General features: G+C 42.5%; 1 protein-coding gene across 8 annotated transcripts in view; it reads right to left on the reverse strand.

Moving 5' to 3' along the window:
- MDM4 (MDM4 regulator of p53) overlaps nucleotides 1-16,430 on the reverse strand; it is a 54,118-nt gene that overhangs the window by 13,111 nt on the left and 24,577 nt on the right. For 2 of the 8 annotated variants that reach the window (XR_013997698.1, XM_081121211.1), the window contains one exon: nucleotides 6,402-8,858. The exons of 1 other annotated variant lie outside the window; for it this stretch is intronic. Coding sequence is in view for 4 of the 7 variants with exons in the window: in XM_081121211.1 (XP_080977337.1) it covers nucleotides 8,824-8,858 (35 nt within the window). In the remaining 3 variants the exon portion in view is untranslated. Of the gene's footprint in view, nucleotides 1-6,401; nucleotides 8,859-12,956; nucleotides 13,616-15,743; nucleotides 15,825-16,430 lie in introns of those variants that run through there. 5 more of the 8 variants (XM_081121209.1, XM_081121207.1, XR_013997699.1 and 2 more) reach the window with 5 other exon arrangements.

Genomic DNA, 16,430 nt, shown 5'->3' on the forward strand with positions numbered 1-16,430 from the left:
GGGTTCGATTCCCTGTCAGGGCACATGCCCCGGTTGTGGGCTCGATCAGTGACTCTCTCATCATTGATGTTTCTGTCTCTCTCTCTCCCTCTCCTTTCGTCTCTCTGAAATCAATAAAAGATATATTTAAAAAAAAAAAAAAAAAGATTTCCCAGTTTAGTGTGCCAGAAGTTTCACACAACTTTAACTTGATTCAAATTCAGGCTTATTTCCTGCTAGTGATTTTTTTAAAATATGTTTTTATTGATTTCAGGGAAAGGAAGGGAGAGGGAGAGATAAAACATCAATGATGAGTCATTGGTCAGCTGCCTTCTGCACACCCCCCACTGGGGATCAAGCCAGCAACCAGGGCATGTGCCCTGACCAGCAATCGAACCTCCTGAATCATAGGTAGACCTCAACCACTGAGCCACACCGGCTGGGCCCTGCTAGTGATTCTTTAAAAGGTTACTGATCAAGGGGAAAGAGCCCAAGAGTGAGAAGAGGAAAGATGGTCAGTAAGTCGAGCAATGCTTGTCGCTTCCCCTCTTTTTAAAGTAAGGGTGTTGAAGAAAATGACATGTAAGGACATTATTAACATAAAGATTTTTTTTTGTACACCTTGCTCTAAACCCGAAATGAGTGCTCACTCCTCTCTCCCTTTTCTCCACATTGAAAGGTTTTCTGTGTGTGTGGCAGGAACATCTGAGTATTTGCCTGGCTGAAATTTAGGAGCCCAGTAGAACAAACCAATCCATCTTTATCCCCATGATCGTCCTAGCAATTTCCTGCTGTTCCTCTCCCTCCCCACACTTTCTGTCACAGTCTGACTACAGCAGTGGTTCGGAGTGTGGTTCCTCGGCCAGCAACACCAGCGTCAACTAAGAACATGACAGAAATGCAGATGCTTGGGCCCCACCCAGACCTACTGGCTGCAACCTTTGGAAAGGGGGCCTACTGATCTGCTGGCAAAGCCCCCCAGGTGATTGTGATGCTTGCCTGGGTTGAGAGATGCTGCTCTATAACAGGGCTCTTAACCTAGGGCCCACAGAGGGCTTTAGGGGGTATACAAGTTTTTTGGGTTTGCATACAAAGTGCTCCATGTGTACATATCCTTTCTCTGGAGAGAGGATCCAGAGCAGCCGCCTCTTGACCCCACACAAGTTATGAACTACTCTGTTAATTCTGTTTCATGGCAAACATCCCCCTGCCTGCATCCACAAACTTCTCTTTCCCCCACTTCTTTGCTTTAAAGGATACCTGGCTTTTCCCCCAGGAATCTTGTGAGCCCTTTCCCCACACCCCCTGGACCTTCAGCAAGGAGATAGGCCTCCCCTGTCCTGTGCCCAGACATCAGCCCTCTACACATAAATCTCTGCTCTTGTGAGACTCAAGACCAAGACTTCTCTTCACTCCTCCTTGATTGTGTCATTTGCTGACCTTCCAATACCTCCCCTCTTTCATTATAGACTTTGGGTTCCTATGGCCCTGCCAAGCCTGGGTGATATCACATCATGAATGACGCATCCAACCCTAGGTTCATGGGACCGTCATTGACCCCCTCAACAAAGAATTTCAACTCCATGTCTTCAACCACCCACCCACAACTGCTCGCTCAGTGCCATGGCTGGCACTTGCCCTCACCTGGGATTGCTCCACCTCGGTACTGGTCAGCTTAGACTAAGTTACAATGTGGTCACAAACCCTCAGATTTCAGTGGCTTCCAATAAAGTGTTTGTTTCTCTGCCCAGCAGGACAGCCGTAGCTCTGCTCCCTGTCCTTGTCAACCTTGGGGCCAAGCTGAAGGAGCAGCCCCATTCTGGGGTAAACTTATACTGAGGGGAAAGAGCATTGACTGACCCTCACAACAGTCCCTGAACTTCTGCTCAGAAGCAACACACCTCGTTTCTACTCACATTTCACCGACAAGCTGCCACCAGTAGGGCAGGAAGCACAGTCCTCTCCAAGGCCCGGTAGACAGCACAATCCCCCACAATCTTTGAAGTCTTTCATCAGAACATCAGTTTCTCTCAGAACATAGCGACCTGTCCTTTCTGTTCTTGGTCCACCCACTCCTAACACCATTCTTTCCATTTCATTAAGGCTTTCCATTCCTACCAACCCCTCCTGGAAATAATGACGATAACCTTTACCCAACACTCACTGGGTGCTGGCCTGACATCTATTATCCCATGAGGCACTGGAAGCATAGAGAAGTAATCTGTCTTCACTCTCCCCTTATTTTAAGTCTTCTAGGTTAGAGCCAGCACTTCAACTGCTAGGGAAACAGAAGAACCAGGCAGAACTGGGAACCCAGGGCCAGGACATGAATCTGCAATTGTATGATTTTTCTCCCAAAGCCCTCAGCAGCTGGGCTACAACCAGCGGCAACTTTCTCCTTATGTGACATTTGCCAGTGTCTGCACACATGCTGATTCTTACCAATGGCAGTGAGGGGGAGGGGTTGTGCTACTGGCATCTAGTGGAAAGAGCCCATGGATGCTGAACATCCTACAATGCACAGGACACCCTCCCCCGACAGAGAATTTTCCAACCCGGAATGTCGATAGTGCTGAGGTTGTGAAAGCCTGGTATAGAGATGAGACAGTCTCAGGCATTTGTCTTACCAAAGTTTTCCGTCTTGCCCAGCCAGTGTGGCTCAGCGGTGGAGCATCAACCTAGGATGCAGGAGATCGCAGTTCAATTCCCAGTCAGGGCACATGCCCGGGTTTCGGCCTCGACCCCCAGCAGGGGGCGTGCAGGAGGCAGCCGATCAATGACTCTCATCACTGATGTTTCTCTCTCTTCCTCTCCCCTCCTCTCTCTGAAATCAATAAAAACATTTCCAAAAAAAATTCCCCTCTGTTCTCCCTCTTCTCCAGCGCCTTTCAGACCTTCTGCACTCCCTTCAAACGCTTATCCCAACTACCTCCCCTAAAACACTCAACTCTCCCCTTGGGTGCTTTCAGTACGCGGACCTCTGCAGTCTTCCCAGATGCCGTTATTTCCTCACCTCGGCCTTTGCGTACTTTCTCTCATCTGTGGCACTCTTCCCCTCACCTGACTCCTATCCTGCCCCCTTTTCTGTGAAGAGGGTGACCCTAAACTCTTGCCTGAATGAGGCCCCGCATCTACACCTCTCATAGCAGCCAGGGTTCTCCCAACGCATCCACTGCATGAATAGTCGGTGTTAACTAGTTTGTTTTCCTAAGGCCAGAAAACGGGCCACACTCACCACCTTCCCCGCTGTGTCCCCAGTACCTAGAAAATACAGGGCACAGAAGAGGTACTTAGTATTTACAGCCCACGCCTCTCCTGAGCGCCGGCTCCATCTGGATCTTCCCATATGCACGAAGCCAACACATCCAAATGAAGCCCATCATTTTTCCTGCCTCGCCGCCACCAAACTCCTGTTCTTTCCCCCACGTCCGCCTGCCCAAGCCATCCGTGCCTCCTCCCTTTCCACACCCGCATTCGCGTCTGTTACTCCACCTTGATTTCTCTCACACCCAAGTTACTTCTTTTGGGGGGTTTTTTGACTCAGACACAATGGTTTTAACCACTGACTGACTGCGATCCTTAGTTACCTTGGACAGGTTATTAATTTCCCTACGCCTTAAATAGCTCATGGGATAATAGATAAGTCAGCACCCACTAAGCGTTCAGTAAATGTCGTCTATTATCACTTTCCCGGCCCACTGGCATTACTTAGGAGTACTATCATTTATTTACAGCGCATATTGCTGCCACAGCCTCATTGTTCTGGCCGGAACAGTCTTGATGCCACAACCAGAATGATCTTTCAAAAATGCAAACGAGGCCACGTCGCACCCCTGCTTAATCCTTCAGTGCTTCTCCACTGTCTTCAGCATAAGGTTCAAGTCAATCAGGCTGGCATATCACCTCATCATCGACCCCTTCAACACCCCAGCCCCACCTCCGATCACAGTCCAGTTACCTGGAACCTGTCCTCCAAACAAGCCCCTCTCTCCTGCAGATCTCTCATTTGCTGCTCCCTTGGCCCATGTGGCAAGTCCTTTGTCCCTAAGTCCATGGCTAGACCATGGGCTACCTGAGGGAGCTCCCCTAGTCACTGTGGTATTCCCAGCACCGAGCAAGTTCTGGCGCCTATCAACAAAAGTTTAGTGGAGGAATTTAACTCCTGTCCTTTATTTTGAAGAGGAAAGCAAGGAAAAGGAAAACTTCATCAAGTGAGTTCAGGGTTGGGGACATACGGAACAAGGCTTTCCCTAGATCCCCGAGCCTGTAATGACCTGAAATCTTTCTAGTAGCACTAATTCTTTTTATACCTTTAAAGGCTGGATTTGTGCGAATTCTAGCAAACAAACACTTACTAGGCAATTTGCTGCCACTCGTTTCAGCTTGCCTTCCTCTGGCCTGAAGGCTGCCTTCCACACAGATGATGAATCTGCAGCATCAAGATGAGCAGAATGCAAAACCCCAGGAAACATGCCATGCAGTTGGGATCATTAAAAAGGACCTTAAAGGGTTGTGTGACAAGGAAGCTGGCCTCATCCTTGCCTCTAATGCTCCTCCTGTTTTTCATTTTTAAAATGCTATCTCTGCTATTTCCAGTATCCCACACCCCCCCACACTCCCAGGGCCTCCTCACGCAGGAGTATACTACATATCATTTATTTCTGTTTTCATTTTAAACAAGAAATTTATCTAAACAAGAAGCTTGACTTGAAGGGAAACAATCTAGGATTCATTTCTTTTAGAGTAATTTATCCCTAGACAGATTGCCCTATATGTAGCAGCTTCGTAGTTACAAAATTGTCCTTGGTTTTGCAATAAGTTAGGTATAGACTTGTGCCTAGAGGCTTGCCTTAAATCACTTTAGACATGCAGGTACTGTATATTCTCTAATTCTCAAGGGCTCTACTGGAAAAAGCAAAAAAAAATTAAAATTCTCCAATTGAACAAGGTATGCAAGGATTTGGGGGGTTTGTTGTTGTTTTTAAGCAAAATAACGTATTGGATATAAAGAGCTGAATGAGCATGTCCCTAAATGGGGAAAGGGCGTATTTTCACAGAACCAGTACTTTTCCCCATCCCATCTCCATTTGATGGCGATCCAAACATACCATTGGCCATTTAGTTTAAATGCAAATGCTGTGCACATACACCAGTCACTTTATGTACGTACAATAAAGGCAAGGGGAGGGGGAGCGTGAAAGAATAACGCATTCAGGATATGGAACCAAACTGCAGTTTTCTAATGGACAGTGTCTTCTCGTCTGGAAGCAAGCAGCAGTTCCCCTTTGAGCAGACACCTCCTGTCTGCTGCTGGAACACATCACCTGTACCTTCATGCTCCCTTCCAACTGTGCAGTGGCAGTTTCATTGATTGGCTGCCCGGGAAATCGGAACCTGATCTGCTCCATCCACAAACCCTGTCCTTCACAACAGGCTGTCATTCATTAGTAGCTACTCTGTGGCGTGTACCTTAATCTCAAACCGCACCAGACCCACCACCTTCAAATTAACATGACCCTCGTGCTCAGTCTCAACTCCTTCCCTGCGCCTTTTGTCCACCATGGCGAGCACTGGTGTCTCCTCAGCAGCCGCCTCACAAGAGGTACCAGATTTGCCCCATGAGCACATAAGCAGCACCAGGAGCTTAGGTGGTCATTCCTATGGCCTAGGAAGGGTGCTTCCAAAAGTTGTGCAGTGAGCACCAATCTGCAACTATGTGTTGGCCATAAGCTCAGGACAGCTGACCAGGCTCTTCACTCACCTTAGCGGCCCTAGTGATAAGGGACTGGCCTCTGAAAAGCAGGTGGGCCAGCAAGCTCTTTGTGGGCAGGCTCACCTTCCTTTGATATCCCTCCAAAGAACAGACCCTGAAGACAACAGACCAGTGCCTTCAATGTAGCTCCTCAAAGTGAACATAAAATACCGTTTGAGATTTCTTAAATCTCATTCACTTTTCAAAAAGGCATATAATCATCATCTCGCCATCTAAAATCTCAATAGCAAAAAGCATGGACAGGTTGATATAAGCATGGGCTCAGAAGAGTTAGGGACACACTTGTGCCTAGAGAGGGCTTGCCTTAAATCACTCCAGACATGCAGGTACTCTATTCTCTAATTCTCGAGGTCTCTAGTGGGAGGAAAAAAAAAACTCCACAATTCACTAGCTAGCTCAATGTTAAAAAATACTCTGCAAAATTGTGAAGTTTCCTTCAGGGTTGGAAACCTAAAAATGAAATATAATTACTCTATAGCTAACTGGGGGGAAATATCAAAAGTTGTTGTTTGGATATAACAATTTCTATGGCAAAAGCTATCATTTTGGTCCCCAAGTCAGACCAAAGACTGTATGTAAAAACAGAAAATGAGATTTTGCTATATACAAACAAAATTACATATCTCCCCAATAATGACACCACAAAATGTCAAAATGAAAATTATTTATTACATTTTTTTACAAAAAAGCACAACAGAATCAACAGGCATTAAAAGCATTACATAGTGCAAACACCAAAAAGACACAAAGCTACCTTAGCAGCACTTATAAAGAACAGACTGGAACACGTGCGGTCTCCTTTCTCCTCCAGCGAGCTGGCCACTGTTCGAAGCTATTCCAAATCACCATTTTCTTCCACTTTATGAAGTCCCAGAGCTTTGTCTACCAAGGGCTTAACATTTCAAATATCTCATTCAAAGCAATTAGAGGTGAAGTTGCTCCCCCCGCTTAATCCCACATCAAACTCTGAGGCACAAAGGGGAGTTACATGTACTTATTTTATGGATGAGAAAAACTGAGCAGTAAAAAGGTCAAGACTGGACTCACAGTAGTGGGATAATCTCACTCCTTATCTCTGCGAGGCACTTAAGAGTGTCTAGCTATAAACTTAAGAGTCCCATTCCCAGGCTGCATAGGACCCCTACCTTGCCAAGTGCCAAAGGGCAAAAAAACATTTCATTCCCCTTTGAATACATTCTCTACTACTTTTGTAAGGGGGAAAGAAGAAAGAAAAAAAAATGATTTTTTGATTGTCATTTAAAAGAAAGTGAAAAACCAATGCCAACTAGAGGGGAAAACATAAACGTCCTGGAGAAGAAGGAAGGCTGACCTCAATTTCTTGTGCTGAGACACGGAAGCTTAACCACCTGGCTCCCCCATGACACACACCAAAAACTTCAACCACAAGCTGTTGTGGCATCGGTAGCTCTGATGTCACAGCTTCCCTTCCTTATTGCTAGAATCCACCAACTCCCTGCAACAGAAACATTCCCTGGGACTGACTGAGAAAGAGGAATCTTATCTAAAGATGTGGTACACAGAGGCCTTTGGTGTAAAACTTCCAAGAGTGGAGAATAGCTTTGAATGCCAAGGGAAAAATACCATGGGAGGAATGAGGGGAACTGACAGCAAACTAGTCACTGCTAAAACAAGAACAAAAACCCATAACGCCTTGGGATAAGACATTATATGCACTGATAAACTCTCAATATTATGATGCCAATTTTCAATAAAGCATTTGCCAAATTCCAACCACTGTTCTAAGAAAGGAACTGCTGATAGATAGCACTATTTGGCCCTTTTTATGATCCCTGCCACATTCTACCCCCAAGAAATGAGGAATTCTACTTCCTGTGCTATCCTCCCAGAGGACTCTGGAGGAAGGAAAACTATCTGCAGAAGTAGCACCTGGGATTTCAGATAAGCTACCAAGAAATACTATCTTTTCTGAGATACGACTCCTTCTCTGTAACATTTTCAGTCATTCAAAAAGCTCTTGATAGAGGTACAGTAAATCCAAGTATAGATTTATTACATTTTCTTTAACAATGCCACATTCACCAAGAACAGTATTAGTAGGGACTGCATGTTCATTGCATCAAAAGATCTTAAAATGCTTACGGGACATTCTCCCACAGAAGGAAAAAGATCTGGTGGCTCCTATACAAGAATATAGCACTGACAAACAATGAAAGCTGTCAACAGGAAGGACATGTCAACGCAATCTGGAAAAACTGTCCCCAAATTAGGTATGGGGAGACATTTGAACCACTCTGTCAGGTACTCATTTCCAATTTAGGGTCCTGAATATTTCTCCTCATTTGCTAAACCACAACTCCACTAATTACAAATCTGGGAAATTCCAGCAAAGTAACCTCCACACACCCTACGGCAGTGCAAAATTCCAGACATTTGTAAACAGTGTACTTTTTACTTTTGGCACAGGAAAGAGCATGCAGCTTCCTTGACCTCTGAAGTGCAGATTTTAAACACAGCTAATTTCTAATCTATAGCCACTTTTTAGCAAAAGTATTATCAGTCTTGACATTGTGTGTGCACACATGTACACCCATGAATGGGAGAACCATCAATATGAGTTCGTTAGGACATGGGACTGAACAATTTAAGCAGATATTTGACTAAACAGAAAACAAGATTCACAGTATCTAAAGCCATATTCTTTCAGTTCACATAACTCTCTGTAGAATAAAAATCAAATAGCTGGTTAACAAGTTTCCTCCTTTCTAAAGAGAGCCAAGAGGTAACACTATAATAGCATTATAGAACTCAAGACCTATCATTTACCAATTTCTTATTAATGACTTTCCAAAGGAGGCAACAGTGCATTGAATCGGCATTTAAAAAGCTACAAATGATCATGACCTTTAAAAATAAATTCTTACAAACAAAATAATGTTTTACAAAGCATTATATACATCTAAACATATATAAATTATTAAAACACAAATGCATATTTCAAATGCTTGGCAGTGATTCTATTTTGCATGAGAGAAGTTCATGGCAGGTTAGAGGCTAGCTAGCACGGTTGGATATCGGTCCATTATTCAAGCCTAGGATTGGGAATCAATGATACTCCAGGGACGAACTGTGGAGAAATGGTTATATCAGTTTAGAGGCGTGGTATAATGTTCTTATAAAGTCTGACTTAAGTATCAAATACAGAAGCATACCAAATATCAGTACAGTGCAAGTATAATGAGCTAATATGAAAGGACAGTAGACATTTTTAACTATAATCCAGAAATTTGTTTTTGTAACGCTTCATCATTGATGCTCTGAACTTTTTGTCCAGGACAACATGATCATAAATATTAACTTAAATAACAAAAACAAGAAATGCGATGCTAACGTCGGATGATTTCATAAATCACAAGTGTCTGGCGTGATACAACAGAAACAATGAACTCCACTGACACTTAAACAGACCCTTTCCTCTCAATCAGGATTTCACTCAAGCAAGGCCTACTACAGAGACCATATAATTTAACATCCCAATGAAGATATGAGAGTGAAAGGGGGAGACAAAGACAAACCAGAGAAGATGCTGAAAAACAGGAGTAAACCGCTAGTTTCCAACATGCCAGGGCACATGAACACGCTCAGTACAACTAAAAGATAAATGGTAGTGTTTGGAATTATGAATATTTCAAATACGAATGCCTTGCATTAGTGGCAGTGAGTAAAATGTATCTGTACCGGAGTGGCACTGAGAAAAGAACAAAATCTAGAGGAGATCAAGATGGTCCAAAGCTTCTGCACACGAAGAATGGCTCCGATAGCACTATTCAGCCCTTTTAAGGATCCCTAACCATTCTACCCTCAAGAAATCCGGAATTCTACTTCCTATGCTATACTCCCAGAAGACACTGACTAAGGATCCTGGATGAAGGAAAAAAACATTTGCAGAAGCAGGATCTTGGATTTCAGATAAGGCACCAAAAAATATGGTCTACCTCTTTCTGCAGATACACTTCTCTGTCGCCTTTTCAGTAATTCAAAGGGCTCCACAGAGGTACAGTAAGCCTGGTACAGTAAACCCAAGTGTAGGTTTATTCTCTTTTCAGCTCACACACGGCTCAAGGATCTTCAAAGTACTTAGTACTAATTGGAACAGTGAAAAACTCAGGTGAACAAAGGCAAAAGGAGGAAAACTAAATAGCCTGAGGATTCTGTGCAAGGATGTACCAAAATTAGCATCAACTATCGATAAGCACAAATAAAATTTTAAGGTTTTTTTTTAAGTTTTCTAAAAAATTGCAACTTTACATAAGGAGAGTCACAGGGTTCTAGTGCAGGTCTCCAACCCTGCCTGCCTCTCTTATCACCTGCGAAAACACCTGCCTGGGAAAAATAAAATTGAGACTTTCAAACTGGTATGAAAAGAGTAATGGGGTAGAAATAGGCAAGAAAGTAATTTAACTTTCTGAAGATTTAGAACATTTACCATAGCCCAACAAAATCTTACACTCATTTACTGGGGGGAAACCCCGTCCCTAGTGGAAAGGCAGATCTCTGAGCAGCATCATGGAGAAGGAGCAATACTGGAGGAAATGCTTCAGGTTCCTCTGCCACCTTTACTTGCCCTCCCATCGGGAGGACTAATGATTATGTAAGAAAGCCTGACATTTACTGGCCTCCTCTCTTTTGGGAAAAGGTGTTAAAAACCACTCTTCTCTCTAAAGCCCAATTCTGGCTGCCAAGCCATAGTCTCCAGTATTTTAAGGTCATTGGTTGTTCCAAATTCAACAAAGCACCATCATTTAAATATTTAACAAATAATGAGAAACAAGTATGATTTAAACTATAGTTTGGTTGGATTCTAATACTAGCTCTGTGACTTTCAGAAGTCGTTTGACCTTTAGCCTCAAGTGCAAAAAAAGGGGTTGAGTGTGCCCTAGGTTTAAAATTCTTTAACAAAATTTATGCCGTTAGAAATTAAATATAATGCTAAATAAGGGAATCTACTCTACTTCCTATACCTAGAAAATCTTTAAGGGCAAGGCTTCCAAAAGTGTGGTTTGTGGCCCACTGGCATCGGCTTTCAGGAGCACCTGTTCAAATGGAAATCCCTGGCCCAGACCTCAGGGTCAGTGCGTATGTTTGTGTTCTGAGGAAGGGGATAGGGACTGGGGTGTTTGTGTAAGTGACCTCTTAAAACAAATAATGTAGCAGATTCTTAAGATCCTTACATTTGATAATTATAGGGCCTTTCTCTTCAAACTGACATACTGCTACTCCTGGGCATAGACCAAGATTTTTTCCGTGGGAAAAGCAGATAGGGATATCTATAAGGAAATCTAAAGATCCTTAGTTACCATATGTATTGTCCAAAGATTTACGTCCTCAGATAAAGACTGTTCAGGTCAAACACTTCTCTTTAATTACTTTCCTTTTCACAACTGCCATACTCCATTTTCAAAAGACTGCCTCTCACCCATATAGAATCTTACTATGGGGCATTGCCTCACATCACAATGCCAAAAACCAGAAAAACCTCAGAGAACTCTCAAAAGAGGACAGAGTAAAGCAAAGAGAGCTGTGTAGGTATAAAAATTCTAGCCTTATTTTTCTATCTTAGAACTGTAATTGAGAAGGTTGTGCCAGAAACGTTTTTTGAATTAAAAACAGTCCAACATTTTTTGACTGAACATTAAATCTGATTTGGCTGATTAACTTTATGAGAACAGGCTTTGCCCGTTTATATGACAGAACATTTTCTACAAATTCAATCAGCTAAACCTGCTGCTCCAAGGCTTTGATAAAAATCTCTAAAGCACATATAGAACATACTGGGTACAGTACACCCTCTGTTAGTACTGAAATTTATTCTTAAAATTTAGATGTCCCATTAAACATATGCAGAAAGGCAAACTAATCTAGGGTGAGAATCATGAACTGGTAGAGGGGCTGCCTGGAAAGAGGCCCAAGGGAATATTCTGAGGTAACAGAAATGTTCTTCTAGAGCTCATTTTGGGTAGTTGTCCACAGATATCCACTCAGATGTCCACAGACGGGAATACTACTGTTCGCTAATTATACCCTAATTTTTAAAATGTGCAAAAGATTATATATACACTTTCAAACTTATTTTAGGAGTCTGCTAGCAAAAACTGTTTGACAGCATTATTCTAGGCACACATGGAAGAAATCTGTTTCTTAAGACTTTTCTTTTGGTTGCTCTGAATCATGAAGCCTGGCTGTGAACATAAAGTGATCTACAGCACTACGTAACTTAACTAATTGAATTGTTTTTTTCACTGTCAGCTTTACTATGTTTCTAATAGCCACCTGGGTGAGGATGCCTAAGAACATTCCCTAACAGGATGCAAAGTACAACATAAGGAATACAGTCAATAATACTGTTATTTAGTATGAACGGCGTTAGGCAGGTACTAGGCTTATGAGGGAGAATGGATCACTTCAAAAATTATATATCTAACCACTATGGTGTACACCTGAAGCTAATATAACATTGAATGTCGCCCAGCAGGGTGTGGCTCAGAGGCTGAGCATCCACCTAGGATCCAGGCGATCGCAGTTCGATTCCTGGTCAGGGCATGACGTGCCCGGGTTGCAGGCTTGATCCCCAGTCAGGGTCATGCGGAGGCAGCCGATCAGTGACGGCTCTCATCACTGATGTTTCTCTCTCTCTCTCCCTCTCCCTTCCTCTCTCTGAAATCAATAAAAGATATTTAAAATATATATATATAAAATATACACATATTGAATGTCAACTGTGACTAAACATGCCCTAACAAAAAATAAGAGTAAAAAATAAACTAAAGAAAGGTTAATCTTCAAGTCATTTAGTAAATAAACGAGCGAACATACTTTTGTCTGCACTGACAGCTGCTCCCTCCCAGGTCATTTTTTTTCCCCTCACCCAAGGATTTTTTTTATTAGAGAGAGAGAAAGAGGGAGAGAGAGAAACATGGATGTGAGGGCGAAACAAGGATCAGTTTCCTGTATGTGCCCCAAATGGGGATTAAATCCGAAAACTGGGTATGTGTCCCAAAGCTCCAAGCAACTGAGTGACACTGGCCACGGCCCAGATCCTCATCTCTGAAGGTAGAATGAAGTGACTAATAAATCTTTTCACATTAATTCGAGTCCCCAAATTAATGATCTAGTTCTAAAGAACTCATTTGTCCTGAATTACAATGCTTATATGAATAAATAATGGGTCACACTGAGTGGAGATGCTCACTACTGACATTTTGAATATGTGCCCTGGCCCTTTTATTATTTCTCTAATTCACTGATTCACAGCTATGCTATAAAAACCCTTATAACCAACTGAATCTCCTTCTTGCAAATAGGGCATGAAGCCCCAGCCTTCTTTAATCTTCTGGCACAGTGAAAACAAGCAACAAGATGGCTCGTCCTTCCATGAATGATGTTCCCATCTCGTGGTCTCTTCTCACATAGACTACATGGCTTCAAAAGATTCCGGCAATCCTCCCCATTTCCTGTAACTGCTCTCTGTTTAAAAAGGCCAGCTGATTGTCCTCCCACGCTTGACATGGTCTCTTGACTTTCAGAACTGTGAGCCAAATCCAAGAATTCCACCGAGTTGCATGGATCAAAGAGTTTGGGGTTTTCTTCTTTTCTATATACATCTTTAGGTATAACAACTGGAGCTGATATGGTTCTTCGGCAGTCAGGGATATCAATTCCTTCTTTTTCCTTCTCTTCAGGTATGGCAGTGATATCAGACGTGGAGAGAGAATGGGTTAACTTAGAACAATCTGAATACCAATCCTTCCTCAAGGCCCAGCACCGAAAGCAGTACCTCTTGCTTGGAGAGTTAAATTTCTTGCACTCAGTACACTGCCACTCATCCTACAAAGGTAAGTGCAGCCAATTAATACTCACTCAGTGGAGAACACGATGCTAAGAAAAGGGGAGGGTAGGCCAAATTCTCATCATCTCACCAGTGAGAGCCCAGACAGTCCACCCCAAAGACCTAGCCTAGAATTAAAATAAGTTGTACAGCCACTTTGATAGTGACACAATTGCCCATTCAAGCCAAAATGTGATACAGCAATCTTTTAAAAAGTTAATTATTTTGGTTTTCTAGTCTGAGTGGAATTTACATTGTTTGCTTTTCCCCACTGCCTTCTTTTTAGGTCATTTCCCTTTTCACAACTCCCTCTCAAATTCAGTGGCTAAAGAATGAAGAGATACTACTCTGTTATTCTTTCCTACTATTTAAGAAATGTTATAAAATCTGGCACACACAAAAAAACTACAATCATGAGATTTAAAAACTTCTAAATTTATTCATGCTTTCTCACTGCTCTCAGGATCATAGGTAGCTAGTTGTACGCCTAAATCACACCCTCTGAAAAATGAATGTTCTTGTCCTTGAATGCCAAGTAAATTTTTTCCTACTTTTCCATATTCAAATTAGGAGATACTACAGCTCAATAAATTTTACATGCCTTGCTTAATTCAAAGGCACCTACCTGGAACAAGTCCAGAGCATTTAATGTGGATAATTGCCTGGCTTTGATAGGATCAGTGTGACACAGGCTGACTTTCTTGCTTTCAGAATAGAGATCAAGCACTTCAAGTTTAGAAGTCATAACTCAATTGCCTAGACCAAGAGGCAGGAACATGACCATTCGTTAAACTGGGATGTTCTCCAGAGAGCCTCAAAACATTCTTGCCTGGCTGGGCGTGGCTCAGCGGTTAAGCATCGACCTAGGATCCAGGCGATCAGGGTTCGATTCCTGGTCAGGGCACATGCCCGGGTTGCGGGCTACAGCCGATCAATGACTCTCTCATCATTAATGTTTCTATCTCTCTCTCTCCCTCTCCTTTCCTCTCTCTGAAATCAATAAAGATATATTTTTTAAAAAAAAAATTAAAAAAAACAAACATTCTTGTGCTGGGTAAAGATCCTCAGATCTCACATGAATACTACACAAACACTCACAAAGGAAATTCATAAAGATCTGGAACCCATAACTGATGGTGTCATGGTGTAATTGGCATCAACTTTTCTTTATAAGTTATTAATACATAAAGTAATTGGGCTTGTTAAAGTTAATAGCATCTTTGACTTGATAAAATACAGTCTATTTGCCTAATAGGTTTTCTGGGCCCAAGTAGCCACAGAAGTCTGATGAAGATGGAAATTCTTAACTCTGCTATTTGTATTATGGTCAAGAACACTTAATGGATCAATATATTCCACTTTATTACTTAGCTATGCACAGATAGTTTGCAATGAATTACTGTAACAGTCAATAGTAGTGGGGTGGGAGAGGGATCAACACAGAGACAACCTAAAATTTTTCATCCCCAAGCAGCAAAAAGTAAAATCAACCCCCTTATCCTTCCCTCAGCACCCTCTTTTTCCAGTGAGTTAGCTGAGGGGAGTATTAAAAGGAAAGTGGAGAGCTAGCATGAAAAGAAAAAAACAAGGAACACATTTGAGTCTAAACCTTAGTTGTCAATTGATGACAAATCCAAACCTGTTACCTAAAAGCTTAATACTAAATCTTCACTTATTAGCCCTCCATTGATATAAATCTGTGTGGAAATTAAGCCATTTTCCATTTTTTAAGAAAACATTGAAAATATAATTTTTATACCTGACAAAGAATTTTAGATAGCTTGTAAGTCCATCTTTGGCATTACAGAGGGGTTAGTGGGAAAAGCAATGCAGAGCTACTCTGACTAACTGTACTCAAGGCATGGTGTCCAGTCTTTACAGCAGGGAGAAAGGCACACTGAGAGGCATTAAGTCATCCCTTTTCAAGGTAGGAAGATTAAATCAACTCATCTTCTCTTCTCAAATTCCAATAAAAACTTCTAACAAAATGTAAAGAAACCAAAATCTTTTAACACCCAAGAAAAGTAGATAAAAAGGGGGGGGAAATGGCATTCTTCACTGTGAACTGCTGGAACGTTACCATCTGAAGACATGAGTGGTGCAAACAGCTCTTTACTAGAGTCGTACCTCAGAGGCAACCTCTACGTCAGTATCATCACATATGGACTTAGAGTCCTCAAGGTCATCATTTTTTCCCACTTCAATCACCTGTGACGGCAAAGATATCTCATTAGTAAGATTTACCTATCTCACATGAGGTTATTACCTGAGAGCAGAAAAGATGAAAGAGCTTCCATTTAAAGCTCACATTCTGTCTCCATCATTATCACTTTAAAAGGAGATAGCTTAAATGAGACCAAAAACGATTCTGTACACACCTACACCCAGAGGGTCACCAAATATCTTCTGCATTCAGAAGGGAGAGGGTGCCCAAATTTATGATTTAAGAAGAAAAAAAGACCTGGCCAGTGTGGCTCAGTTGGTTGGGCATCATTTTGTGCACTGAAAGGTTGCTGGTTCAATTCCCAGTCAGGGCGCATGCCTGGGTTGCAGACTCAATCCCCTGTAGGGGGTGTGCAGGAGGCAGCCCATCAATGTTGCTCTCATATCGACGTTTCTCTCTCTCTCTCCCCCTCTCTCTTCCTCTCTCGCTAAAAATCTTTTTAAGACACAATATTAGCCCTGGCCGGTTTTGCTCAGTGGTTAGAGCATCAGCCCAGGGACTGAAGGGTCCCGGGTTTGATTCTGGCCAAGGGCATGTCCCTCAGTTGCAGGCTCAATCCCTGGCCCTGGTCAGGACAAGTGCAGGAAGCA

The sequence above is a fragment of the Miniopterus schreibersii genome (genome assembly GCF_964146895.1).
Source record: "Miniopterus schreibersii genome assembly, chromosome: 19".
Classification (NCBI taxonomy): Eukaryota; Metazoa; Chordata; class Mammalia; order Chiroptera; family Miniopteridae; genus Miniopterus; species Miniopterus schreibersii.